At 49.3% G+C, this 27,973-nt stretch overlaps 1 protein-coding gene across 1 annotated transcript; it reads left to right on the top strand.

Annotated features, from left to right (window-relative positions):
* The first annotated feature begins 17 nt into the window (after positions 1-17).
* EMX1 (empty spiracles homeobox 1) lies at positions 18-27,970 on the top strand. Its single transcript, XM_015419497.1, has 2 exons — positions 18-63; positions 27,591-27,970. Exons 1-2 carry the CDS (start codon positions 18-20, stop codon positions 27,968-27,970), a joined length of 426 nt encoding a protein of 141 aa, XP_015274983.1.
* The last annotated feature ends 3 nt before the right edge of the window (positions 27,971-27,973 follow it).

Below are 27,973 nucleotides of genomic sequence, written 5' to 3'. Positions count from 1 at the left end.
AGGGGGCAGAAAGGACAATGACTCTTGACCTCCAGGCGTCACTCGTCTCTGAGAAAGTCTCACGTGAGTGTTCGTGCTCCACAGAGCTCTGAGGACTGTCCATCTCCTCCCAGGCTGCCTCCTCCCGCTGCAAACAGATAATGAAAGGTTTGTGCGCTCACCCTTCCTAACGCCTCACCCTTCCTGCTCTGAAGCCAGCATTTCTAATACCTGGAGAGCCAGTTTGGTGTAGTGGTTAGGAGCGCGGACTTTAATCTGGGAGAACTGCGTTTGATTCCCCAGCTGGGTGACCTTGGGTCAGTCACAAGTTCTTTCAGAGCTGTTCTCTCATGAGCAGTTCTCAAAAGAGCTCTCTCAGCCCCACCTACTTCACAGGTTGTCTGTTGTGGGTAAGGGAAGGGAAAGGAGATTGTAAACCGCTCTGAGACTCCTTCGGGTAGTGAAGGGCGGGGTATAATTCCAATCTCCTCCTCCTTCTCCTCCTTTGATAGAGTCCATGGGCCCACAAATCACTTGCTTACCCCATAGACAGCCCCAACTGTGCCCCCTGGTGTTCTTCAGGGAGAGGGAAGCTTAGATCAATCCCAAACCTGAACATGCGGAGGTCTCTGGTTGTACAAGTCTCAGAGCCCACCTGCATCCTTGGGGAACTTCTAGATTTGGCAGACATCCGCCATCTCCAGGGGTGGGTTCAGCGGCAGATATTGCATCAGTGTGCATAATACGGTCCCATGGATCTTATCCATTTTACCCCTTTACAAAACCTGTGCACTCCGTTACCTTTGGCCAGTACTAAATACTGGGTTCAAGATGCATTGCGGTGAACAGCTCTGCTTTATTAAGTGATTTCAGGAACAAGACTAGAAACCTCAGGGCGACAGCCCTGTTTTAATAGCATGCAAAGACCACACCCAAACATGGCCAACTCCCAAGGATAGGCTATTTACGTAACATTGGTTCCTCATTCGTCACTTCCAGAGTCCTGGTGGGATATTGTTCTTGAGCTCCAAGCTCAGCCAGTCTCTGGTACCCAGTCCTGGAATGTTCCAGCCCTAATACATAACAGCCAGCCTCGGGGAACATTTCATACTTTTTGTCTCTGGATTCCCCCCCCCCCTTTTTGGCCTGGACTGAAACCTCCGTCCCACCGTTGGTTTTTTTTAAATCCCCTTCCATTTGAATGCTGTGCTTTTTGTTTTTGGGAGCAGAGGCTTTTTGAAATAAGGACCATCTGTCTTTTTTTTTTTTTTACCACTTTCTGTCCAACTCACTGATCGGAATTAGCACTTAACGTGTTACATGAATTTCGTACACCTCAATCACGCAGCCGTTTGCCATATGGACAATATTTGAGACTCGCGGAAGAACTCGCGGGCGAGAGATTACAATACCCTGAAAAGGATGTTTAGACACCGATTTCTCAGAACTTCAGGCACCGAGAGGGGTGTCCTTTTAGAACCTATTATGTATGCGAAACTGCAGACGGGATTGGAGCCAAGACCATGCTTGCCGGCTAATACAACCAAAACCACCAGGAGATAAGGTTACCTCTGCCTTAGATAAATACATGCCTCTTTCCTTTGCAGTTAATTGTGTGTTACACAAACATTGGCCAGAGAATTAGCAGTATTCTGGAGTGGAGAGTTGCCTCCCCCGGGGCATCACCTTTTATTTACCAGCAAGGAGTTTATTTTTGTTTCCCCCCTTCTGTGGCTCTAATTTAACATCATTGTGCTTCCAACGAAGATGGCTGTATTCCCAAGGCTAGCGTTGCGAGCTAGATGGATTTCTTATTCCCCTGCAGTGCGGCGATCTTCCAGAGGAAGCTGCAAAAGAGAGTGGAAAGACGTTTATTTGGAAAGCGTGGTGCTTCTCCCCAAAAGAAAAACTTAAAAATCTAGAGGCCCAAAATGATTCTTCTTCTTCTACTACTCTTCCTCCTTCTCCTCCTTTTCTTCTTCCTAAGAACTTAGAGGAGGGAAGAAGAAGACATTGGATTTATACCCTGCCCTTCACTACCTGAAGGAGTCTCAGGGCGGCTTACAATCTCCTTTCCCTTCCCTTTCGCACAACAGACACCCTGTGAGGTAGGTGAGGCTGTGAGAGCTCTGTCCAGAACTGCCCTTGAGATATCAGCTCTGAGAGAACTTGTGACTGGCCCAAGGTCACACCAGCTGCTGCATGTGGAGGAGCAGGGAATCAAACCCTGTTCTCCCAGATTAGAGTCTGCGCTCCTAACCACTACACCAAACCACTACATCAAACTACACCAAGAGATTGTATTTATACCCCGCCCTTCACTAATGAAAGGAGTCTCGGAGCGGCTTACAATCTCCTTTCCCTCCCCTCCCGACAACAGGCACCCTGTGAGGTAGGTGAGGCTGTGAGAGCTCTGTCCAGAACTGCCCTTGAGATATCAGCTCTGAGAGAACTTGTGACTGATCCAAGGTCACACCAGCAGCTGCATGTGGAGGAGTGGGGAATCAAACCCGGTTCTCCCAGATCAGAGTCCGCGCTCCTAACCACTACACCAAAATGACCCAGACCGGGGTTCGCAATGTTTTTGAGCCTGTGGGCGCCTTTGGAAGTCTAACACAGTGTGATGGGTTCAGACTTAAAATGGCTGCCGCTGGAGGTGGAGTCAGCTACAAAATGGCTGCTGCAGCTGACTTTCAATCACCCTGTGAAGATCTTTGTGCCACGGGGGCAGTGGCTGCCGAAGCAACATTCTTTAAAAGAAGATCTACACAACCAATAAGAAGTCTTGGTGGCCAAACCCCCACTGACTTCCTAAAATCACTTGCCAGGTAACAGGAAAGGGGTTCATGGGCGCTCACAGGCACCATGTTGGAGACCCCCGATTGCATCACCACAGTGAAATTCTGAGCATTTTTCTGCATTTGGTCTCGCTTTGGATTCATAGAATCTTAGAATGACAGAGTTGGAAGGGCCCATAGAGGCCATCTAGTCCGACCCCCTGCCCAATGCAGGATCGGCCTAGAGCAAGTGTTTGTCCAGCCGCTGCTTAAAGACTGCCAGGGAGGGGGAGCTTGCCACCTCCCCAGGCAGCTGACTCCACTGTGGCACAACTCTGACTGTCAAAACGTTTTCCCTAAGATCCAGCTGGTACCTTCCCGCCCTTAACGTAAACCCATCCTTGCGAGTTCTGTTCTCTGCTGCCAACAGGAACAGCTCCCTGCCCTCCTCTAAGTGACAGCCCTTCAAATACTTCAAGCAATCATACCCCCATTCAACCTCCTCTTCTCCAGACCAAACCTTCCCAAGTCCCGCAGCCTTTCCTCACAGGGCTTCTTGGTCTCCAGGCCCTTGATCATCCTTGTGGCTCTCCTCTGCACCCTTTCTGAAGTGAGGCCTCCAGAACTGGACACAAGACTCCCGGTGCGGCCTGACCCATGCAGTGTACAGCTTGGTTATGATGTCTTGCGATTGGGATGTTATGTCTCTGTTGATACACCCCACGATCGCATTAGCCTTATTTGTTGCCGCATCACGCTGGCTGCTCATATTGAACTTATGGTCCACCCATACCACAAGATCTTGTTCACACTCACTGCCACCCAGAAGTGTATCCCCCATCCAGTATACGTGTTCCTCATTTTTGTTATCCAGATGTAGAACTCGGCACTTATCCTGGTTAAACTGCATCTTGCTCACATCCGCCCACTTTCCCCAGTGTGTTCAGATCGCGTTGAATTCTATATCTTCTGGCGTGTACCTGTGGATGAGAAGGGGATTTTTATGAATCTGAACTCTATTCTCGATCCTGCTGGCGGCTGATGTTCGTCTGGGTGTCTGTTCTCACTCGCTTAGGGGTCGTCAGGCTCTGTCTTGATAAACACTCCGAAGATATTTTTGTACCCCAGGATTAATGTAATTGTTCGCCAGCTATTAGCGGCATCTGCATATTTGCAGCACAGCTGCTTTTGGACTGAATGTTCTTGGCTTCCCCCCAGCTTTCCCATTAAATTACCGGAGGCCTGAGGGTGGTGACGCTCGTATATCAGAGCCCTCGATTGGGTAAAACCCAATCGGCTTAATTAAAGCCGACCAGACGGGACCCAAGAATGAGTCTGTTTTACAGCCTCTTTTACGGTTCCACGTAGGAGTGTTTGGTCCCACGAAGACTGATAACCCCCGGCCCTCCATCCTAACAAATCCAGATAGGTGAGATTTCTTTCTCAGGCATCTCCTCCACATCCATATTGAAACAAAGCTTGAGTCCAATTGGCACCTTTAAGACCAACAATGTTTTATTCAGGGTATAGGCATTCGTGTCCATGCACACTTCTTCAGATACAGTGAAATGGAAGTTACCTGTTCACATATATAGGCAGAGGGCAATATTCCCTCTAAGCTCTGGAGATGTGTGAGCAAAAATTCTACTTTGTGAGCTACTGGCATTGAAGTTGTGAGTGAGCGTTTTGGCTGCTGCATCAATTAGTTTGCTCTGGAGCCCTCCTTCCTGAGCGGAGACAAAAATTTGCGAGCCGGAGGCTAAAAAACTGTGAGCCAGCTCACACTTACTCAGTTTAGAGGGAACACTGGTAGAGGGTAAGCAGCAAATTAGCATACAGCATAATGGAGATGTTTAACAGATTCAAGGACCAAACAGGAATAACAAGCTTAGTTTATATGGTTATCATTGGTTTGGGTTTAACTCTGTGGGGAATAGACTCTCCGGAACATGTCCAGAGAGGAGGGCAATAAAGATAGTGAGGGGTCTGGAGACCAAGTCCTTTGGGGAAAGGTTGAAGGAGCTGGGTATGTTTAGCCTGGAGAGGAGACGACTGAGAGCTGAGATGATAACGATCTTCAGGTAGTTGAAGGGCTGTCCTGTAGAGGATGGTACGCAGTTGTTTTCTGTTGCCCCAGAAGGTCGGACCAGAACCAATGGGTTGGAATTAAATCAGAAGAGTTTTTGGCTAAACATAAGGAAGGACTTCCTGACCATTAGAGCAGTTCCTCAGTGGAACAGGCTTCCTCGGGAGGAGGTGGTGGGGGAGGAGGAGACTGGATTTCTACCCCGCCCTTCACTACCCAAAGGAGTCTCAGAGCGGCTCACAAACTCCTTTCCCTTCCCCTCCCCACAACAGACACCCTGTGCTGTGAGGTAGGTGGGGCTGAGAGAGCTCTTGACAGGAACTGCTCTTTTTCGAGAACAGCTGTGCCTGAACTATGGCTTGCCCAAGGTCATCCAGCCAGGTGCAAGTGGAGGAGTGAGGAATCAAACCCGGTTCTCCCAGATTACAGTCCGCGCACTTAACCACGACACCAAACAAGTGTTCCTAAATTTGTTAGGGTTTTTCAAAAGCCCCCAAGACTGTTCTCATAATTCCTGGTGGAAAGCTGGAGGCAGCGTGAGTGATGGTTAATTCAGTCTGCATCTTGCGGGGAGCGAGGGCGTGGTGGAGTCTCTCACGCAGCCTCTCCTGTCTCGAATCTTGTCCCGAGGAGAACGGCTGATGTAGGCGAGGAGAAAATTTCACCAAGGAAAGAAGGCAAATTGCATTGCAGTCCGGGACAATACAGTTTTATTTCCCCTCTGCGACCCCCTTCTCTTGCTCCTCGGGCATGTTTCCGTGTATGATTCTCCCTCCGAGACGCCTTGGAAGTCTCTGTGCCGCGAGAAAAGCCCGCGTTGTCCTCAGTTGAAAGCCTCCTCTCCATGTGGGGCTCCGGCACTGCCAGGAGCCTGTGTGATTTGAACTGCACTCTCTTACCGGTGTGGGTTTTTATGATAGCGGTGGATGGGAATAAATGAGGTCCTTCCGACGAGGAATATGAAATGCCGCCTGGAGGCTCTGTGCAAATGAAAGTTAAATTACTTCCCGGAACAAGGGCTTCGCGATTGAGTGTGCGCTCTTTAGTGCACGGTTGGCTCACAGAGAGCGAGGAAGTATCTCCCGCGCTTCGGGGCTGTGCTTTTGTGTCGCTCGGGGCCAGGACAGCTGCTGCTGGTTTCTCTTGAACCTCTGGATCTCGAGCATAGATGCCTCTTGGCCTGGAACGTCGTGGGAGAGGTTTCTGAGGTGGCCCCGGGGAGGCAATTTGGCCAGCATCCAAAGACCTGCCCATCTGGTTCCACGTGCCCAAACGGGCAGTAGATTTAGCTCCAGTATCTCTACGGCCCCGGTCACACGGCAAAGTTGCTGCAGGAGAGGTACGGGAGTCCCGCGGATTTTCCGGGCCCGATCACACTGCAACACCTGGGAAGCGCAGTGCTCCCGTGGCGAACCCGTGGCTCCCTGCCAAAGGTGCGGATTAAAAAACTAGTACCTCCAAGGTACTAGTTTCCGGAAACCGCGGGCCAAGGGCAGGCGTCTGATCACGTTTCCGGTGGACTTACGTGGCATCCGGCGCCCGCCGATGTTCGTCGCAAACAGGGGGGGGGGGTTCTCCCACGTCCCTGCTGGATGCGCAACAGCGCCCAACAGCGCATGCGCACGAAGAACTATTGCTAGTGTGATCGCACCGCGCGGCTTCTGTGCCACACTGCAGGATACTCGTGTGATCGGCATCTCCCCCCTAACCACGGGACCTCGACCGGGACATGTGCTTGGGCGGCCGCACGTTATTTTCCTCCGGGCCAAACAGCCACGCCTCCCCCCCCACGATATCCGGCCTGTGTGACCGGGGCCTACGCTGCCTTTTGCCAGGAAATGCCTCTTAAAGCAATTCACATTGAATAAATGCATTCTCGCACTCCAGGGCCATTCCAGAAAAGCCCACGTCATAGCTCATGGCAATTTCATATCTGAGCGTGTTTTAATGTGCAGGCCAGGATATAAGTATTTTTAGATTCATAAAATACCCATCAGGGGAAATGGGAAATGCCATGGGTGTCTTGAACTGCCTCTGACACGGGTCCCCAACATGGTGCCCATGGGCAGCATGATCCCCTCCAATACCTTTCCTGGTGTCTGCCAGACGTTTTTAGAAAGTGGTTGGCACAGGGCAGACGAAGGGAATAAGTAATTAAACTGAATGAGTAATTAAAGTGTGGGATTCACCTCCAATGGTGGTAGCGATGGCCACGAGCACAGGCAGCTTTAAAAGGTGGTTGGACAGATTCCTCAAGGAGAAGCCCATCGGTGGCCATTAGCCATGGTGACCGAAGGAAGCCTCCATGTACAGAAGCAGCAAACCTCGGAATGCTAGTGCAGCAGGGTGAGGACCTGGCCTCGGTGCCCTCTTTGCTGACTCTGCAGGGAAACTGGTCAGCTGCTGTGTGAGGCAGGATGCTGGACTCGATGGACTCCTGGTCTGATCCAGCAGGGCTCTTCTGATGCTCTTATCAGGGGAAGGCCTTGGCCTCTCTGCCCTGTTGCTGGTCCTCCAGAGGAACTGGCTGGCCCCTGTGTGAGACGGGAGGCTGGACTAGGTGGACCCTCACTCGTCTGATCCAGCAGTGCCCTTCTGGTATTCTGATGAAGGCCTCGGCCTCTCTGCCCTGTCACTGGCCCTCCAGAGGAACTAGTTGGCCACTGTGTGGGACAGAATGCTGGACTAGAGGGACCCTCCCTCGTCTGATCCAGCAGTGCCCTTCTGGTATTCTGATGAAGGCCTCGGCCTCTCTGCCCTGTCACTGGCCCTCCAGAGGAACTAGTTGGCCACTGTGTGGGACAGAATGCTGGACTAGAGGGACCCTCCCTCGTCTGATCCAGCAGTGCCCTTCTGGTATTCTGATGAAGGCCTCGGCCTCTCTGCCCTGTCACTGGCCCTCCAGAGGAACTAGTTGGCCACTGTGTGGGACAGAATGCTGGACTAGAGGGACCCTCACTCGTCTGATCCAGCAGTGCCCTTCTGGTATTCTGATGAAGGCCTCGGCCTCTCTGCCCTGTTGTTGGCCCTCCAGAGGAACCAGTTGGCCCCTGTGTGAGACAAGATGCTGAACTAGATGGACCACTCGTCTGATCCTGCAGGCTCTTCTGATGTTCTTACATTTTTAGGTTCTTAACACCAACATGAGGGTTCGGGCAGGGCCAGAACAGCAGGGATGAGGATTCTGAAGTCCTGACTCACTCAGCATCCCAGGGGATGACGACGCTTCTCCCCATACAGAGCCTGTCAAGGTTGAGACCCCCTTTGCCCTCTCTCCGGGCCTTAGACCCACTCACCTGCAGTGTCAAGACATGCCGCATGTATCCCCTTCGTGCCGAGCTTCATCAGAGAATTCGGACACAGCCCTGTCAGGGGCAGGAGTCAAGAAGGGCACCTTTGTCCCGCAGAGGACGTCTGCGATCTCTGTCGCAAAGATGCATGCGAGCGCACTGATCTTTTGTCCCTGCTGCCTGGTGGGGAAATTATCCACCGCTCTGCTTTCGCCAGATAAAAATCCCATCTTCCCTCTCTCTCTCCCTTTCTTTCTCTCTGGGGAAGGGTTGTGATTTACCTGATGAGATAAAGGAGAATGTTTTAATGGTGTCTTGGCCACGTTCCGAGGGCTGGGCCGGCAACACATGAAATGAGGGCCTTTGGCGTGAAGGACATTGCTTATTTGCTCAGCTGGGGGGGAGGAATGTGGCGCTCCAGCAACAGCCCGGAACAGATGAGTTCGTGGGTATGGTTGCCACCCTCCAGGTGTGGACTGGAGGTCTCCTGGAATGACAGCTGAGCTCCATGGAGATAGATCAAGATGGGTAGCCATGTTTGTAGCAGTAGAAAAGAGCAAGAGTCCAGGAGCACCTTAAAGACTAACCAAATTCGTGGCGGGGGGGGGAGCTTTTGTGAGTCACTCCTCACTTCCTCAGATACAGCGAGAATGTCAGTCCATCTGTCTGAAATCACTCCACTTCCCAAGACATAAGGACAAATGGACTCATATTCTAGCAGGAGAAAAGAGCAAGAGTCCAGGAGCACCTTCAAGACTAAACAAATCTGTGGCAAGGGATGAGCTTTTGTGAGTCACTGCTCACTTCCTCGGATACAGCGAGAATGAGTGTCCATCTATCCTATTTATTGGAAAGTGGAGTGATTTCAGATGTCGAATGACATTAGCAGGCAAAGGACAATAGCAGGTGAATGACAACAGCAGGCATGATTGGATTAGGTCTGATATGCAGAGGGGTGGTAGGTGTGAAGACATCAGCACTAGTAATGTGACAGGAAGCCGAGGTATTGATTTGGTCTCTTAGAAAGGAATTTCAAAGGGAGATCAGAAAGAGAGGCTGCTGAATTGCGACTTATAATGAAGCTCAAGACAATGCATCCTCCCGGACTGAATCGAGACCTAGGTTTCTTGCCTCGTTACCAATGCTGATTTCCTTTATGCCTGCTACCCCTCTGCATATCAGACCTAATCCAATCATGTCAGTCACCCGGTGTTGTCATTTGCCTGCTATTGCCATTCGACATCTGAAATCACTCCACTTTCCAAGATATAGGACATATGGACTCACCTTCTAGCTGTATCCGAAGAAGCGAGCAGTGACTCACAAAAGCTTATAACCTGCCACAAATTTTTATTTATTTTGTGAGTATTTGTGTGTGTGTGCGTGCACGCACTTATGAGCCTGGAAATTATGATGCCCCCTAGGGGGGCTAGGACATTTCAGAGCGGTTGTTTGATATTACCTGCCTCTGCATCCCGGCCCTTGTATTCCTTGGAGGTCGCCCTTCCAAGTACTTCCCAGGGTCGGCCCTGCTTGGTTTCCGAGATCTGATGAAATCGGGCTTCCCTGGGCTATCCAGATCAGGGCACCCTGCCACAATTTTTCTTAGCCCTTAAGATGCTACTGGACGCTTGTCCTTTTCGACTTATCTCCAGACCGCATAGATTGCTTATAATTTATGTACCCGTTTGTTCCCCAGTATCCCAAAAGGAAATGTTTCAGGCTCTTTCAAATCTGCAGCGTAAATAAATTCCTTCTTCCTGTTACCCAGATTTTGGAAGCTTTGTGAGTCATCTACACTGAAAGTCAGAAGATGACAGTCAGAGCCTCCATAGAAAGGAGTCCGCAATCTTGGAACACTTTCCCTGTGAAGAAAGGTTGAAGCGCTTGGAGGCTCTTTAGTTTGGAGAAAGGACGGCTGAGGGGTGACATGATCGAGGTTCATAAGATTATGCGTGGGATAGAGCAGGTCGAGGAAGAAGTTTTTTTCTCCCTTTCTCACAATACAAGAACTCGTGGGCACTCCATGAAATTGCTGAGCAGATAAAAGGAAGCCCTTCTTCACCCAAAGAGCGATTAACACCTGGAATTCACTGCCACAGGAAGTGGCGGCGGCTACAAGCATAGGCAGCTTCAAGAGGGAATTGGATCAACACGTGGAGCAGAGGTCTATCAGTGGCCATTAGCCATAAGGTCTAGATAGGAACTCTCAGTCTGGGGCAAGGGATGCTCTGTATTCTTGGTGCTTGTTGGGGGGGCAACAGTGGGAGGGCTTCTGGTGTCCTGGCCCCACTGCTGGACCTCCTGATGGCACCTGGTATATTTTGGCCACTGTGTGACACAGAGCGTTGAACTGGATGGGCCATCGTCCTGATCCAACCTTGGCTTCTGTGATGTTCTTATGTTACCTCCTGAAACACTCTTGACTGGCAGTGTCCCATATCTGCACTGTAGCAAAATGCAGGTCTTTATTTAGGAATTCTACACCTATTGTGTGGAACAGCTGGATATCAAACGGGTTTGTGACATATCTGTTCATAGTTGAACTTTCCCCAGTGCCTCCATCTTCTAGGAGGATAACTTCAAGAAGTGATTATTTTGATGCCATTACTTCAAGGACAGATCTCCTTTTGATATCCATCTCGTCTCAAGGGGAGCTGCGGGGAAAAGGGGAGGGGGAAGAGATTGGACTCAGAGACCTGTTCCTGCCACTGCTTGAGAAGAGGACAGGAAACTCTGGAGGGAAAACCACATGGCTTCTTCTCCCCCCCCCCCTTTATTTAAAGCATTTATTCCACCTCCCCTGAAGAAAATGGCTGCTTTGGAAGGTGAGCTGTATGGCATTATACACTACCGAGGTCCCTCTCCTCCCTAAACCCCACCCTCCCAAGCTGACAAAATGACTAAACTGAGGCTATCGTACTTTGGTCACATTAGTAAAGCTAAAGGTCTGTCAGACTCCCCCACAGCATCAACGAAGTACACACTTGTAGAAAGGTTTTTCTTTATTTGAAGCTATAGGTGCATAGACAGGATCACTGTTCGGAATGAGGGGGGAGCAAAGAGCATGGCGTGTTATAGTACATTCAGACCACTGAGGCCCAATTGCGGGAGTTCCCACGCGCGCCATCGGGCCTGGGAGCAAACGCTTCTAGGCAGCACAAGCTATCTCCTTCCCACGGTTTTCCGTGAGATCCTCCAAGCAACTAACAAGCAGCAGCAACCATCTGTGGCCTTGAGAGATATGGACGTTTAGGCAGCTAAGCAATTAAGCGCATCAACGGGTCTACATATGAAAGTGAAAGCAAGCAAGTGCACACAGAAATAAGAAAACAAAATATTGGCAGCTTGCTGACAAGGTCTCCCTTGCTCGAAAGCCAGTTGAATCGGACTCTAGGGGGCAGTGCTCATCTCCATTTCCAAGCCAAAGAGCCACCGCTGTCCAAAGACGTTTCCATGGTCATGTGGGCAAGTGATGCTCTGTACTCTTGGTGCTCGGGGGGGGGGCATCAACAGTGGGAGGGCTTCTGGAGTTCTGGCCCCATTGCTGGGCTGGACCTCCTGATGGCCCCTAGTATTTTTGGCCACTGTGTGACAGAGTGTTGGACTGGATGGGCCACTGGCCCAATCCAACATTGGCTTCTCTTATGTTCTTATGTCCCACCAAAGTGGTCCCAGTTTATCTACTTGCAATTTCTTGCTTTCGGACTGCTAGGTTGTCAGGAGCTGGGGCCAGAGATGGGAGCTCACTCCATCAGACGGCACTCGGGTCTCGAACTGCTGAGTTACAGACCTTCCGGTCTGCAGCTCAGCATCTTAACCTCTGAGCCACTGCGGCCCTTTGGCCACATTACAAGAAGACAAGAGTCACTGGGAAAGACAAGAATGCAAGGAAAAGCTGAAGGCAGCAAGAAAAGAGGAAGATCCCAGATGGACTGACTCCATCAAGGGAAGCCATGGCCCTCATTCTGCAAGACCTGAGCAAGGTTGTTAATGATAAGATGTTTTGGAGGACATTAATTCATAGGGTCACTGTAAGAGACGTGACAGTACTCAGTACTCAATGCACACCAAGCATGGTATGAATAGTCTCATAATTGTTAGAGAGTCAATTTGGTGGAGTGCTTTGGATTACCCAATCTAACCTAGGAGACTGGGTTTGATTCCCCACTCCTCCACTTGCAGCTGCTGGGTGACCTTGGGCAAGTCATAGTTCTGTCAGAGCTGTCCTTGAAAGAGCAGTTTCTGTCAGAGCTGTCCTTGAAAAAGAGCAGTTTCTGTCAGAGCTCTCTCAGCCCCACCTACCTCACAGGGTGTCTATTGTGGGGAGGGGAAGGGAACAGAGTTTGTAAACTGCTCTGAGACTTTGAGTGAAAAGCGGGGTATAAATCCTATCTCCACCTCCTCCTCCTCCTCCTCTTCTTCAACTTCTTCTTCTAGCAGAGTCAGCAAAAAAAAAAAATCTCCCACAACCCCATGGCCCCAATCCAACTCACTCATCCACACACACCTGTGGCTGACATGGTGGCAGTAGAAAGTGGTTATCAAGTCATGGCTGACTTATGGCATTGGGTTTTCAAGGCAAGAGACATTCAGAGGTGGTTTGCCATTGCCTGCCTCCGCATCGCAACCCTGGACTTCCTTGGTGGTCTCCCATCCACATACTGGCTAGGGCCGACCCTCTTAGCATCCGAGATTTGGGGATATTGGGCTAGCCTGGATTATCTGGGTCAGGGTACGACTAACAATCCTGTATTTTAGCAGGGGGTCAGGCCAGTTAAAGAAAAGGTTCTGGAAACTCCGTCCGTGGTTCTTCCAGCATCACATCAGATTTAACCGTTCAACTTTGCAAGCTCGGGGGTGGGGGAGAGCCCTTAAAAGCAATCCTCGTTTGCGGGCATGATGTATCCTTCCCCTGCATGCACATTAATCCATATAAGAAGATAAGCAGTTATGAGATGCAACGCAGATATGGGTCAGGGATGGCTTCCCCCTCCCCCCCTATATCCTTCCCCTACTCTATAATTATCATCTCCCCCCCTCACTCACCCCCCCAGCTCAATGGCTTGCAGTTAACGAGTGGCTCGCTGCATTTGTTAGGATGCAGAGATATTGCGAACAGATCTCCAAGCAGAACGCGATTCCTGACTATTATCTTAGGCAATAAATTAGCCGAACTGGGTAGGGAAGAGGCGTTTGACATTGCAAAGGTTAATGGTCCCATCCTTAACAATGTGCATTTGTAGTTGAGCAGATTAGAATCACTATTTCATTGGGGGGTTACGCTGAACCACTGATGTGTTTCTCTCGTGATAACTGTGATTACGATTGGCCTTTCGCAAAAGCAAGGTCTGATCTGATCTGTCCTCGAGACGAGTTGGATTTGGAGCTCCCAGTCGTCCGATCACGTTAAGCGGATGATAAGACAGAGCGTCCTGTGTGGGCTTCATCGCGCTGGGATCGTGACCAAGTATGATCTCACGGGAAACGGGACTGCATTACTGGAAGGGCAGATTCTAAATTACCGATGGAGTTATATGGGTAATCCATCTTGTTTAATGGGGAGACTTATCCGTTTTTTCTTTTCTTAAACGTGCCTTGGATTTCATAAGGGTGCCGCAAGCAAGACGGCGCTGGTCAGTTTTTCAAGTTAGCAAAAATCGGGCGGGTTTTGATGACTAAAGGTGTGGCAGGGTTTTGATTTGTTGTTTAGTGACAAGGCGGCCAACTTCTCGGCCGCTCGGTGCAGCTGTGCCTCTCGGTACACTGGAATTAGCAGCGTAAAGGAACGGAGAAGTTGGTAACCCTGTTTATCAAATGTAACCAAGGCCCATTCACACGATTCTTGGCCCCTGAGGCCCTAGCTAAAGAAAATATTGGAGACATGTCATGGGGTTGCAGAGTTGTTACTTCTGTTACTTCTACAGAGTTGTTTGACTTGTGCATTGTAGCATTGTGAGCTTTGGTTCCAGGAAAAATAATTTGCCTGAAGAAGAATTTCTTGAAACACGCAACTTTTGCCTGGGAGGTGTGTTGCTTTGATGCTTGCTGTATCTCTTTTCGGAAAGCAAAGTAGCCGACGATATTGGCATTGACGACTGCTGCGTCTCTCATCTGAAAGCAAGATAGTCTACAGCATTGAATTCGTCTTTGTAGCTGTGGACTTTTCTTCAAGATATGCATTGTTCTTTAGGTTTTTGTTATCAATGTACTTTAAGTAATAAGAACCACTAGGGTCTTTATTATATATTTAAGTATATGATTTTGTCAGGACCCACAGCAAAACAACGAAGTACACGCTTCCAAGAAGGTTTTACTTTTATTGAAAAGCCATAGATGCAGTAACATGAACACTGTTAGGAATGGTAGGCTACCTATGTGCATAATAGGATATAGGGCATTTGTATGCGCCCCCCCTAGCAATACCCAATTAGATGAGCTCCCGTGCGTGGGAGCCAGGAAAGTTTCTAACGGTACCAAAAGCTGGGAACCAGAATGATCCCACGGAAGGTAGACACCACACTCCTCCAGTACCTCTTTACAGATAAGCGTTGCAACTGGGAAGCAATTAAGCGCATGGAAAGGAATGCATAACAATTAGACTGTCTCTCCCTACTCATGGCAGCTTAGCTGACAGATTTAAACAAATATACGAAGGCATAGCAGCATATGAGAATGGTGTGTTTTGTTTCAACACGGTGTTTCCCCACGTTTACTCAACCTTGCCATGTTTCCCCTATGTTGGTTGCCAAACCTACAGGGAGGGCCTGGAGAACTTCAGGGATTGTAACTGATCTCCCCTGGAAGAAATGGCTGCTCTGGAGCGTGGACTCTGTGGCATTCGACCTTTCAGAGGTCCCTCCCATCTCCAAACTCCGCCCTCCCCAGACTTCACCTCCAAACCGCCAGTGGGAGTGGGCAACCCTACTGGGGTTCAATGCTCCCTCTAGGCCAGTGATGGCGAACCTTTTAGAGACCGAGTGCCCAAACTGTGACCCAAAACCCACTTATTTATCGCGAAGTGCCAACACGGCCATTTAACCTGAATACTGAGGTTTTACTTCAGAAAAAACAACTCATACATTAACATAAGATGATCCAAACAGAGTAAGGAAAGCAATCCCAAATGCTTTCATTTACTTAAAATTATTTGGAAGAGAATTCGACACTTTAATGATGGTCTGGGCCTGGCTGGGGCGATGGCACGCGTGCCCACAGAGAGGGCTCTGAGTGACACCTCTGGCACCCGTGCCATAGGTTCGCCACCACTGGCCTAGTCTGTGAAGTCTTGTGAGCAAAAATCCTACTTTGTGAGCTACTGGCGTTAAAGCTGTGAGCGAGCGTTTTAGCTGCTGCGTCAATCAGTTTGCTCTGGAGCCCTCCTTCCCGAGCGAAGGCGAAAATGTGTGAGCCGGAGGCTAAAAAGCTGTGAGCCGGCTCACGCTCACTCAGCTCAGAGGGAACACTACCTGGGTTAGCATTCTCCCTTGCTGTCTTCTCCAGAGGTTTTCCATGAGGGGAATTTGACTGCTATTAAGTGGAAGATTTCTGTTCTCTGTCATCACCTCTCCCTGCCGTTGGCGGGGAGCAAACGAAAATGAATCTTACTCCATTTCTCTCTCTCCCCGGGACGAGGCAGTCACACTGGGGTGCCCGTTCTTCGTCACCGTCCACATGATAACACTACACAGTTTCCAATCAGGCGCTTCTGACTCATCTCGAAGCCTGCAGTCCTGCCCTTATTCGCTTGTGCGTGGATTGCAAACGAATCTGGCATTAGCGCTGCTGCAGAGAGAAGCCGGCTAAGTCTGCGTTGGCTTCCTGCCAGTCCTGACTGCCATGGCTTCTGTCCAAAGGAATCCTGGGAATCGTAGTTTGGTGAGAGGGTTGGAAATTTTGTTAAGGGGTTCTTTGCTTTCCCCCTTCTAGGGACTTTTGGGGAGAAGGGGGGACTATTAAACCCGTGTTGATACCTCCCACGAGCCTGCACGAGATCTTTGTAGCATCGATTTCACACCCAGACAGGCTTGCTGGCCTCCATTTTGGAATCTGGAGATCTCCAGATGACAGAGTTCAATTCCTCTAGATAAAATGGCTGCTTTGGAGGGCAGGCTCTGTGACATCGTAGCCAACGGAGGTCCCTCTTCCCACACCCTGCCCTCCCCAGGTTCCACCTCCAAATCTTCAGGAATTTCCCAGTCCCGGGTTGGAAACCCGACACCCCAGCAGCCCCATTTCCATTATACTATATATTCAGCAATCTCCTTGGAGACGATGAACAAATATTTACTAGGCCGTGCCCATCTCTTGTGCTCAGGCCTTCATCCCGGAGAATAAAATATAATCCCGTGAGAACTGGCTTTTTGGCAAGCCGGGAGAGAAGAAGACACGTGCCAGTTTGGTGTAGTGGTTAGGAGCGCAGACTCTAATCTGGGAGAACCGGGTTTGATTCCCCACTCCTCCACGTGCAGCTGCTGGTGTGACCTTGGGTCAGTCACAAGTTCTCTCAGAGCTGTTCTCTCAAGGGTAGTCCTCAAGAGAGCTCTCTCAGTCCCACCTACTTCACAGGGTGTCTGTTGTGGGGAGGGGAAGGAGATTGTAAGCTGGTCTGACACTCCTTCGGGTAGTGAAGGGTGGGGTATAAACCCAATCTCTTCTTCTCCTCCTCCTCCTCCTCCTCCTCCTCCTCCTTCTTCTCCTTCCCCTTCTCCTTCTTCTCATGAAAGAGGCCTTGATTTACACTCTCCGGCATCCGCTTGTCATCTCATGGACTTCCTCTCTCCCCCCTCTTGGCTTGCAAACACTTTGTGTCGGCTTTCAGACGGCTGCGTGGCGTCGCCCTTGGCCGGCTTCAGATTGGCCGGCTCATTAATAGAAAATGCATCTGGATGGTTATCACCCTTCCTTGGTACCCTGGGACCGGCGCTTTCAGCCTCCCATCCCTTATTGTTAAGGACCTGATAGCAGAGTGCTGATTCAGGCTAATGGTTTCTGCGGGGAAGCTTTGCCGCGGCCGATAACCCCCAAATATCTCATTTCGATAGAGTAATAAGTCAAAGAGCCCTTTTATCCTCCGGGAGGCGAAAGGCAAAAACCCGACGGCTGGCCGAGCCGTAAATTATCCCGGCCTGCTTTAAACTGCCAGCCAGGTTCTTTCCCTCCTTCCCCGGCTTGATTAAGTTACAGAATGAAATTCTATCGATTTGTAGCCCAACTATCCTTTGGAGGTATCCAGTCCTCGCTGTGGATTCTCTGCCTCGTGTGGAAATTTATACTTATCTATTTATTTATAATTTAAATGTATAGACCGCCCTTCCCTGAGCGCACAGAGCTCAGGGCAGTGAACGACAGTAAAAGCATTCATACATTTACACCAGTTTGGTTCAGTGGTTAGGAGTGCGGACTTTAATCCAGGAGAACCTATTTTGATTCCCCACTTCTCCATATGCTGGTGGTGGTGTGACCTTGGGTCACTCACAAGTTCTCTCAGAGCAGTTTTCTCAAGAGCAGTCCTCAAAAGAGCTCTCTCAGCTCCACCTACCTCACAGGGTGTCTGTTGTGGGGAGAGGAAGGGAGAAGGAGATTGTAAAATGCTCTGAGACTCTTTCGGGTAGTGAAGGGTGGAGTATAAATCCAATCACCTCCTCCTCTTCTTCTTCCAGCCTACCTGAGGGACCGCCTTTCTCCATATGTTCCCCCAAGGGCACTTCGGTCTGGAGGGCAACATCTCCTGGAGATTCCAGGCCCGAGAGAAGCTAAACTTGCTGTGACTAGGGCTGGGGCGTTCTCGGTGGCGGCTCCTACCTGGTGGAAGGAGCTCCCGGAGGAGATCCGGGCCCTGCGGGACCTTTCTCAGTTCCGCAGGGCCTGCAAGACGGAGCTCTTCCGCCAGGTCTTTGGATAGGAGCTGCCGCCACTGCTCAGCCCCAGCGAATTAACATTGAACTAACATTGGATTGCCTGGCCCCAAGGGTGGAACGTGGTACCAAACAACGCTCTAGGATAAGAACAAGCTATGTGAGATAAGATCTCTCTTCCCTTGTTTGAAATTTGCCGTTATTTGTTGTAAATTGCTTATTTTATTGTAATTTATTGTTTTAAATCATATGATATTGTTTTAACCTGGCACTTGTGCCCTGTAAACCGCCCTGAGCCTTCGGGGTAGGGCGGGGTATAAATTTAAATATAAATAAATATAAATAAATAAATAAATAAACATATGGAGCAGAGGTCCATCAGTGACTATTAGCCACAAGGTATAGATGGGAACTCTCAGTCTGGGGCAAGTGATGCTCTGTCTTCTTGGTGCTTGGGGGGGCAACAGTGGAGGGGGGCTTCTAATGTCCTGGCCCCGCTGCTGGACCTCCTGATGGCCCCTGGTATTTTTGGCCACTGTGTGACCCAGAGTGTTGGGCTGGATGGGCCATTGGCCTGATGCTCCAACATGGCTCCTCTTATGTTATTATGTTCTTAAAAGCATTCTCAGATGGTGGGGAAACTTCAAAGTTCCAAATTGTGTCACGATCACATGGGAGAGGTAGAGAGGAAGCAGGAGGGGAGGGGATGGGAGTGCCAGATGGTAGGGTACCCCATTGCTGCTCTCAGCCAAAAGCCTGGCAGAACATCTCTGCCTTGCAAGCCCTGCAGAACTGCATCAGTTCCCGCAGGGCGCAGATGTTATTTGGCAGAAAGCTCCACCTGGTGGGAGTCAGGGCTAAGAAAGCCCCAAAGAGCTTTACACTCTGCAGATAACAACTTACTGGTAATCCCCATCTATACCTTGTGGCTAACAGCCACTCATGGGGTGCGTTCAGACGGGGGATTTACAATGGTATAGGTGCCGGTTCCAACCGGTGTACTTACCGGCGTTCAGACGACAAACATCTGCCTCCCGTCCCTAACCGTTGTAAATCCCTTTAGTGGCACTCTGCCACTAGGTCCCCAAGTGGTGGTATACTGAGTGCAACGGTTGCTTTCGATGTACCCCTCTGTCTGATCGCTCTCCACCGGTGTCTAGGCATATTCGTCGGAAGCCTGAGGCTTCCGTTTTCCCCCCACCATTTTTTTTTAAACGGAACGATATGCGCTTGGGCGAAGCTTCGCCCTGAGCGTTTGTTAAAAAAAAAAAAAAGCCCTTACTTTAACTATCCGGAGGAGTCCGGGACTTCAGGGAGGCCAGTTTGGTCTTTAAACTTTAAAGGTAAGTCCTTACCTTTAAAGTTTAAATGTAATGTGGGGTGTTTTGAGCATGTACAAAGATCGCCATTCTGTGAATGGCTGCCTATGCGCATGCTCAAACTGTGTTTTTTAAAAAAAACCAACGCCAACGCCCGCAGCGTGTGAGCGGGCATACACCGATGGGAGCCGCAAAATGGAGGTAAGTGTGATCGGGTTTCAGCCGGCATAAACTGCACCGGTTCCAACCGGTACAGTTTATGCCGGCTGAAACGCCGCGCCTGAACACACCCATGGAGTTCTGCTCTTAAGAACATAAGAGAAGCCATGTTGGATCAGTCCGACACTCTGTCACACAGTGGTCAAAACTCAGGTCCCATCAGGAGGTCCACCAGTGGGGCCAGAACTCCAGAAGCCCTCCCCCTGTTGCCCCCCAAGCACCAAGAATACAGAGCATCACTGCCCCATACAGAGTGTTCCATCTATCCCTTGTGGTTAATAGCCACTGATGGACCTCTGCTCCAGATGTTTCTCCAATCCCCTCTTGAAGCTGTCTATGCTTGTAACCCACACCACTTCCTGCAGCAGGGAAATTCCACGTGCATCCAAATTGCATGCGGAAGGTTCCAGGTTCAGTTCCTGGCATCTCCCGTTAGAAGTAATCGGTCGTAGGTGAGGTGAAAGACCCTTTTCTTCTTGAGACTCTGGAAAGCTGCCGACAGTCTGAATAGAAAATACTGACGTTGACGGACTGACACTTGGTAAAAGGCAGCTTCCTGTGTCTTATTCTGTGCTTTTCCTCTCTGCGTTTCCGCATATTTCCCGCTCCCTTACCCAAGGCCAAGTTCAGCCAATCGCAAGTGTTAGAGGTGTGCTTTTTAGGGTGAGCTTTGAGCATGTAGGAGCTGCGGTGGCTGAAGTGGTTAAGACGCTGAACTGCAGGCTGTGGAAGGCCGGTAGTTCAGCAGTTCGAGACCCGAGTGTGCCGCATGACGGAGTGAGCTCCCGTCTCTGGCCCCAGCTCCTGCCAACCTAGCAGTTCGAAAGCAAAAAATTGCTAGCAGATAAATAGGTACCACTTCGGTGGGAAGGTAACAGCGTTCCGTGCGCCTTGGTGTTTAGTCATGCCAGCCACATGACCACGGAAGCGTCTTCGGACAGCGCTGGCTCTTCGGCTTTGAAACGGAGATGAGCACCGCAACCCTACAGTCGGATTCGACTGGCTTTTGAGCAAGGGAACCTTTACCTTTGAGCATGTACTTCTAAACAAGCACGTAACATAGGACAATAGCTTCGGCTCTGGGTCTTTCTGTTGCACTCATGTAATAAACGGTGCTCGAGAAAGGGATCCTTTTGCGTGCGCAAACACACAAGGGCTGTGTTCATTGAGGACAGAGCGGTTTTCCAAAAGGAGGACAATGAAGCAGACTCTCTGCTAGGCCAGGAGAGCAGAACTCCAGTTGCAGGGGTGGCCAAACTGTGGCTCGGGAGCCACATGTGGCTCTTTCACACATATTGTGTGGCTCCCAGCAGGCTCCCCATCTATTAGCTCTCGCTCTCTCCCCCCCTCCCTCCCTTTCTCCCGCTCCTTCCCCCATCTATCTGCTTTCTTTCCACCTTTTTCTCTCTTTCTTCCTTCTCCCATCTATCTGCTTTCTTTGTTTCTCTCTCTCCTCCCCCTTCCTTGCTCCCTCCCCATCTATCTGCTTTCTTTCCACCTTTTTCTCCCTTTCTCTCTTTCTTCCTTCCCCATCTATCTGCTTTCTTTGTTTCTCTCTCTCCCTCCCCCTCTTCCTTGCTCCCTCCCCATCTATCTGCTTTCTTTCCACCTTTTTCTCCCTTTCTCTCTTTCTTCCTTCCCCCATCTATCTGCTTTCTTTGTTTCTCTCCCTCCCTCCCCCTTTTCCTTGCTCCCTCCCCATCTATCTGCTTTCTTTCCACCTTTTTCTCTCTTCCTTCCTTCCCCATCTATCTGCTTTCTTTCTGGCTTGCTTGCTCTCTCCCCCCCCTCCTTACTCCCTTCCCCATCTATCTGCTTTCTCTCCCCCTCCTTGCTCCCTCACCCATCTATTCGCTTTCTTCCCACCTTTTACTCTTTTTCTCTTTCTTCCTTTCCCCCATCTATTTGCTTTCTTTGTTTCTCTCTCTCTCTCTTTCCACCTCTCTCTTTCTCTCTCTTAGACAAATAAATATCATTAGCGACCAAATAAATATTATTGGACAAATAAATATAATTATCAATATCTGTTTTTACCCCTTTTGTTTTTATTTTTGGCAGTCTCATTTAATGTTAATAAAAAGCAGATGTGCATATTTTTCAATAAAAAACATGTGTGTGATATCTGTTCGTGTCTTGCAGCTCTCAAACATCTGATGTTTATTCTATGTGGCTCTTACGTTCAGGGGTCATTTCGTAGAAAAAGAGGTGCAGGAGCTCATTAGCATAACTCATTAGCATAACTTATTTGCATATGCTACACCCCTGACATCACTGGAAGTGTGTCAGAAGGCAACACCCACCGCTCAGGCCCCACTGGACTGTTTTGGATTGCTAGCTATTGTGGGGGGTGGAACGTGTAGATCTGTCCTCGCAGAGGAGGGAGAGCTTGTACCTGAATACAACTTGGTCTTTAAGGTGCCACTGGACTGTTTTGGACCGGGGGGGCCTCTGCAGATTACCTGGCTGCTTCTTGCTCTGACTGAGGGCTGCTGGGAGCAGGGGTTGGGGCTTGTTGCATGTGCCCCGCCCCCTGGGCTCTTTACTGCCGGAGCTCTGCTCCTGTGCGCTCCTCCAGGAAATGACCCCTGCTTACATTAAGCAAGTCTGGCCACCCCTGTCCAGGAGTAAGATGAGTTTCAAAGCCATCAGGTCTCCTGTTCAGCCTGTGAAATCGGGGTGCAGAATTTTGGGGCTCAGAAGCTTTTAAACCTTCCAGATATACACACAGGAGGCTGAATCAGACCTTTGGGCCACCCAGGACAAAATGTGTCCTGGTCTTATTGTTTCTAGGCCTCATGGACAGTGCTCCCTCTCAGCTGTGGAGTCTTGTGAGCAAAAATTCTACTTTGTGAGCTAACAGCATTAAAGTTGTCAGCGAGCAATTTGGCTTCTGCATAAATGAGTTTGCTCTGGAGCCATCCTTCCTGTTGTGTTCTTACATAGGTCGGGTCCTCACACAGCCATGCGAACAGCTTAAGCTTCGCTCTCCAAGACAATAGCCAGCCCGGAACCTAGAACACACCCAATCAGGTAATCAGGATCCTAGAGTGACCTATAGAATGCATGTGCACTGTAAATAAACCTATCACATCTGGACTCACCACATTATACTTCCTGAGCTAAGACAAAAATGTGTGAGCTGGAGGCTAAAAAATTGTGAGCTGGCTCACATTAACTCAGGTTAGTGGGGGCACTGCTCGTGGAGAAAATTAATGTAATCACGGGAGAAGCCGGGGCCGCTTTGTCATTGAAATAAATTTTAAAGTTCCCCATTCTTGGACCGATGTCTCTTATGCATGTTCAGTTTCTCCACTTTTGAAAAGAAAATCAAATAAGTTGTGACGGCCTTGGGAGAGAAGGATTAAACTGACTTGCCTGAGATGTTTCCTTTCCCACAAAGAACAAGTTGTGATGGCCCTGGGAGAGATGGAAACCTTGTTATGTCGAGTATTTGGCATTTCCTTCATGTGCTGTATTTGTATATTTAGATTTGTTATCTTCCGTCTGGTGTGTGAGTTTTGTAATTTATTGAGTTGAATAAAGACTTTTTTTTTAAAAGAAAGAAAAGAAAAGAAAACCAAGATGGGTCTCCATGTCAGTCTGTCTGTAGTGGTGGAAAAGAGCAAGAGTCCAGGCGAACCTTAAAGACTAACAAAATCTGCGGCAGGGGGAGGAGCTTTCGTGAGTCACGGCTCACTTCTTCAGATATATCTGATATCTTCTCCAGATATCTGATATCTTCAGGTTATCTGAAGAAGTGAGGAGTGACTCACAAAAGCTCCTCCCCTGCCACAAATTTTGTTAGTCTTCAACAGGGCATTTTTTGTAGAAAAAGCCCAGCAGGAACTCATTAGCATAACAGGCCACACCCAACAGCAGAAACATATTAGCATATTAGGCCACACCCTGACAGCACCGCTCATTGGCATTTTATGCTGCACCCCCATGTTACCAGAAGTGTGGTCATCCAGCCACACCCACCTTTTGATTCTTATTCTGTTTATCTTGTTTGTTGTCAAAACCCAGGGCCTTTTTTTGTAGCAGGAAATCCTTTGCATGTTAGGCCACACACCCCTAATGTAGCCAATCCTAATAAGTTTCTGCTGTTGGGTGTGGCCTATTATGCTAATGAGCTCCTGCTGCTTGTGGCCAACTCAGGAGCCAACTGGAACTCCGTTCCTGTGCGTTCCTGCCCAAAAATAGCCTGGTCTTCAAGGTGCTCCCTGGACTCTTTGCTCTTTTCTACTGAAAAGAAAATGTTATCTGAGTCTAAATACTCTGCAAAAGTAAGCGTCTCTGGTTCCGTCGGATTGGTGCAGCATTCAAATGACTGCCTGAAAGGTTTTGAAATCTGCCAATGCCAACAATTTGGCTCCCTCGTAACAGTTTGTTCAATCGCACAGTCGAGTCCGACTCTTCGTGACCCCATGGACCAGATCATGCCAGGCCTTCCAGTCTTCCGCTGTCCTCTGAAGTTTGCTCAGTTTCATGTTCGTTGCATCTATGACACTGTCTAACCATCTCATCCTTTGCCGTCTCCATCTTCTTTGACCTTCAATCTTTCCCAGCATCAGGGTCTTCTCCAGTGAGTGCTCCCTTCTCATCTGGTGGCCAAAGTATTTGAGCTTCAGCTTCATTCTCTGGCCTTCCAGGGAACAGTCAGGGTTGATTTCTTTTAGGATTGACTGATTTGATCTTCTTGCAGTCCAAGGGACTCTCAAGAGTCTTCTCCAGCACCATAGTCCAAAGGAATCTATTCTCCCAGTTCTACCCCCCCCAAATCTCCAGTTATTTCCCAACATAGAGTTGGCAACCCTAATTTGATCAGAGGGCTTCAGCCTTCAGCTTACTTCAGAAAACAGGACTCGTTTTGCTGGTAAAACTTGGCTAGAAAAGTTTCAGAGTTCTCCAACCTCGCCTGCAACGGTTCCAGGATAATTCACCGGTCTTGTCTCTGCCCCGAAGTTTTATGGTCTGCGAATTGAATGATATTATTGCTTCCTCCTGTTGTTCGAAGATGTTCCGTCTCGTCCGACAGAAGCTCAGCTGGCCAACGATAAGTTGTTATTGAACCGCGGGAGGAGAAATCCGGGAGAGTGAGAAAATGTGTCCCCTGCCGGGAAGCTGCGAGGAGATGTTTTCTTCCTAAGATCAGAACTTGAGAATCCAATACTGCGAGGCTGAAGTTGAACGACTTGGGAAACTTTTTCAGTCGATGGACATGAAGTATCTTCCTCCTCGGCTTTATAGATACCCGTATTTCGGTGTTCCTTTGTGAACATATGAAGCTGCCTTATACTGACTCAGACCTTTCGTCCACCACCATCAGTCTTGTCTACTTGGACTGGCAGCAGCTCTCCAGGGTCTCAGGCAGAGAAAAGGTCTTTCCCGTCACCTCCTGCCTGAGCCTTTTAGTTGGAGATGCCAGGGATTGAATCTGGGACCTTCTGCATGCCAAGCAGGTGCTCAGCCACTGAGCCAGGGTCCCAGATCAAGGTCTTTCACATCAGGCAGAGGTCTTTCCCATCACCTCCTGCCTGGTCCTTTCTAACTGGAGGTGCCGGGGATTGAACCTGGGACCTTCTGCATGCCAAGCAGAGGCTCTTCCACTGAGCCAGGGTCCCAGATCAAGGTCTTTCACATCAGGCAGAGGTCTTTCCCATCACCTCCTGCCTGGTCCTTTTTAACTGGAGATGCCGGGGATTGAACCTGGGACCTTCTGCATGCCAAGCAGAGGCTCTTCCACTGAGCCAGGGTCCCAGATCAAGGTCTTTCACATCAGGCAGAGGTCTTTCCCATCACCTCCTGCCTGGTCCTTTTTAACTGGAGATGCCGGGGATTGAACCTGGGACCTTCTGCATGCCAAGCAGAGGCTCTTCCACTGAGCCAGGGTCCCAGATGAAGATCTTTCACATCAGGCAGAGGTCTTTCACTTCACCTACTGCCTGGTCCTTTTTAACTGGAGATGCCGGGGACTGAACCTGGGACCTCCTGCATGCCAAGCAGATGCTCTGCCACTGAGCCACTGACCAGAAAGAGGGCAGGTTAGGCTTAGAGAGGACCACTGTCCCAAGGTCACCCAGCGAACTTCCACGGCAGGGTGGAGACTTGAAACTTGGTCTCCCGCTCTAACCACCACACCCCCCTGGTTTGCGGAACCATCTACATTTTGATGCTGCGGTTCAGTTACTGGTTTTATTTAAATTATTTTTAAGTCTCCTTTTCACCTAACTTAGGGTTCCCGTGGTTGCAAACAATAAGAAGATGAAAACACGGTAAAATACGCACACATCTGTCTGTCTGTCTGTCTGTCTGTGCCCTGAACTGGATAGCCCAGGCTAGCCCGATGTTGTCAGATCTCGGAAGCTAAGCAAGGTCGGCCTTGGCTAGCATTTGGAAGGGCGACCTCCAAGGAATACCAGCTGGGTGCCCTTGGGTCCATCACAAGTTCTCTCAGAGCTTTTTCATAATCCTTTAACAAAACAAGACTGTTCTCTTTTACCAATGATAAATTTAAGCCTTCACATGTCACAACATAAACTTATACCTATATCAAAAATAATCTCCTTTCACTATATTTAATTAAACATTGCACACATTCCAAAACCATCCTATTCATCCCCTATACCTTCTATAAATTTATACCTCTCAATCTCCATAGCTTTAAACCTTAATTCCAGATACACATCATATATTCATCACTAACTAAATTAACTATTAAGAGAATTTAGTCTTCCCATTAACTTCCAATAATTGATACATTTGTCATCAACTAAAACAAAACCCCTTCACATTTTATCATTTTCATATATAATTTCATTCCCTTTATAAATAGTTCTAACTCTAATAATTATAAATAATTAATTTTCTAACATTTCATTAATAAATATCAGCAATTTTACCTTACATACAACAACTCTCTTATCATAATTAGTTTTCATCTATCACATTCCACTAAACTTATACCTATAGTTCCCTTATACCATCATCTCAGTGAATATACATCACATGATACACCACCAACTCATACAAAGTAAATAAAGTTACAGGATTATGAAAAAGTATATATGCTAATGACTGAATTAAGACATGAGCAGGAGCAGAAGTTTATAAATATATATAACTATAAGAAGATAACACAAGGAAAAAATATATAAAAATCATAATACTAAGAAGCTTAAGGTCCACAGCACAGATAAGAACCATGATATAGCTCTGAAGGAGTAAAAGCTTTAGCAAGAGGTATAAGTATAAGATCCTAATTAATAAAAAGTGAAGGCTATGAGAGAAAAGGGAAGATAGGACTTAGAAAGGATGTGAGTCTCTCTGTGTTGCTATGGAAAAGATAATTGTGGGGGTACTGGTGGAGGGTGGTTGTGGTTGTTTATATGTATTTAGGTTTGTCATTGTTATGGAGGTTTGTCTTAGTAAAGTGTTGAAAACTAATAAAAATACTTTAAAAAAAAACAAGTTCTCTCAGAGCTCGCTCAGCCCCACCTACCTCACAGGGTGTCTGTTGCAGGGAGAAGAAGGGAAGGCGATTGTAAGCTACTCTGAGATCCCTTCGGGTAGTGAAGAGCAGAGTATAAAAACCAGCTGCTCCTCCTCCTCCTCCTCCTCCTTCTTCCCTGGCCTGGATGGCCCAGGCTAGCCCAATCTTGTCAGGTCTCAGGAGCGAAGCAGGGTCAGCTGTGGTCCGTACTCAGATAGGAGACCAGTCTAATGCTCCCTCTAAGCTGTGGAGTCCTGTGAGCAAAAATTCTACTTTGTGAGCTCCTGGCATGAAAGTGGCGAGCGAGCCATTTGGCCGCTGGATAAATTACCGTATTTTTCGGACCATAAGACGCACCTGACCATAAGACGCACCTAGTTTTTAGAGGAGGGGCAAGATCACGCCAGCCGGCCCTCCTGTCTTCCGCCGTCCTCTGGGAGCCAGCTCACAGTTTTTTAGCCTCCAGCTCACACAGTTCAGTCCTGGCTGAGGAAGGATGGCTCCAGAGCAAGCTGATTCATGCAGCAGCCAAATCGCCGGCTCACAACTTTCCTGCCAGGAGCTCACAAAGTAGAGGGAGGAGGGGCCAGCTTCCCGAGCTTTGCTGCCGCTGCCGGGCGCTCCCTCTATGGTAGTGGCGGCCTGGAGCTGCTCTTCCCCGAGGCCGTGAGCCACCACCCACCGCTGGCCGCTGCCCATCTCCCGCACTCGCCGTGCCCCTTCTTCGGCCCGCAGCCCCGCGACACGCTCAACTTCTACCCCTGGGTCCTCCGCAACCGCTTCTTCGGCCACCGCTTCCAAGCCCACCGGGATGCGGAGGAGGGGGAGAGGGGAGGCGCGGCTCCCCAGGAGGGACTGGGCCGACGGAAGGGAGGCCAGGCAGCCCGGAGAGTTCGGCCGTTGGGCCTCTCTCGCTCAGCCCCGGGCCGGCTGTGCGGCGGCGGCGGCTAGAAG

This window comes from Gekko japonicus, unplaced genomic scaffold (assembly GCF_001447785.1).
Source record: "Gekko japonicus isolate JY-2015 unplaced genomic scaffold, Gekko_japonicus_V1.1 scaffold653, whole genome shotgun sequence".
NCBI classification, from domain to species: Eukaryota; Metazoa; Chordata; class Lepidosauria; order Squamata; family Gekkonidae; genus Gekko; species Gekko japonicus.
This window is presented reverse-complemented; position numbering and strand designations above follow the sequence as displayed.

Excerpts from the sequence above, each read along its gene's own strand:
- EMX1 (XM_015419497.1), top strand. The coding sequence starts at position 18 with ATGACTCTTGACCTCCAGGCGTCACTCGTCTCTGAGAAAGTCTCAC. Across the intron at positions 64-27,590 it reads CGTCTCTGAGAAAGTCTCAC|TAGAGGGAGGAGGGGCCAGC; the intron begins GTGAGTGTTCGT and ends GAGCTCACAAAG.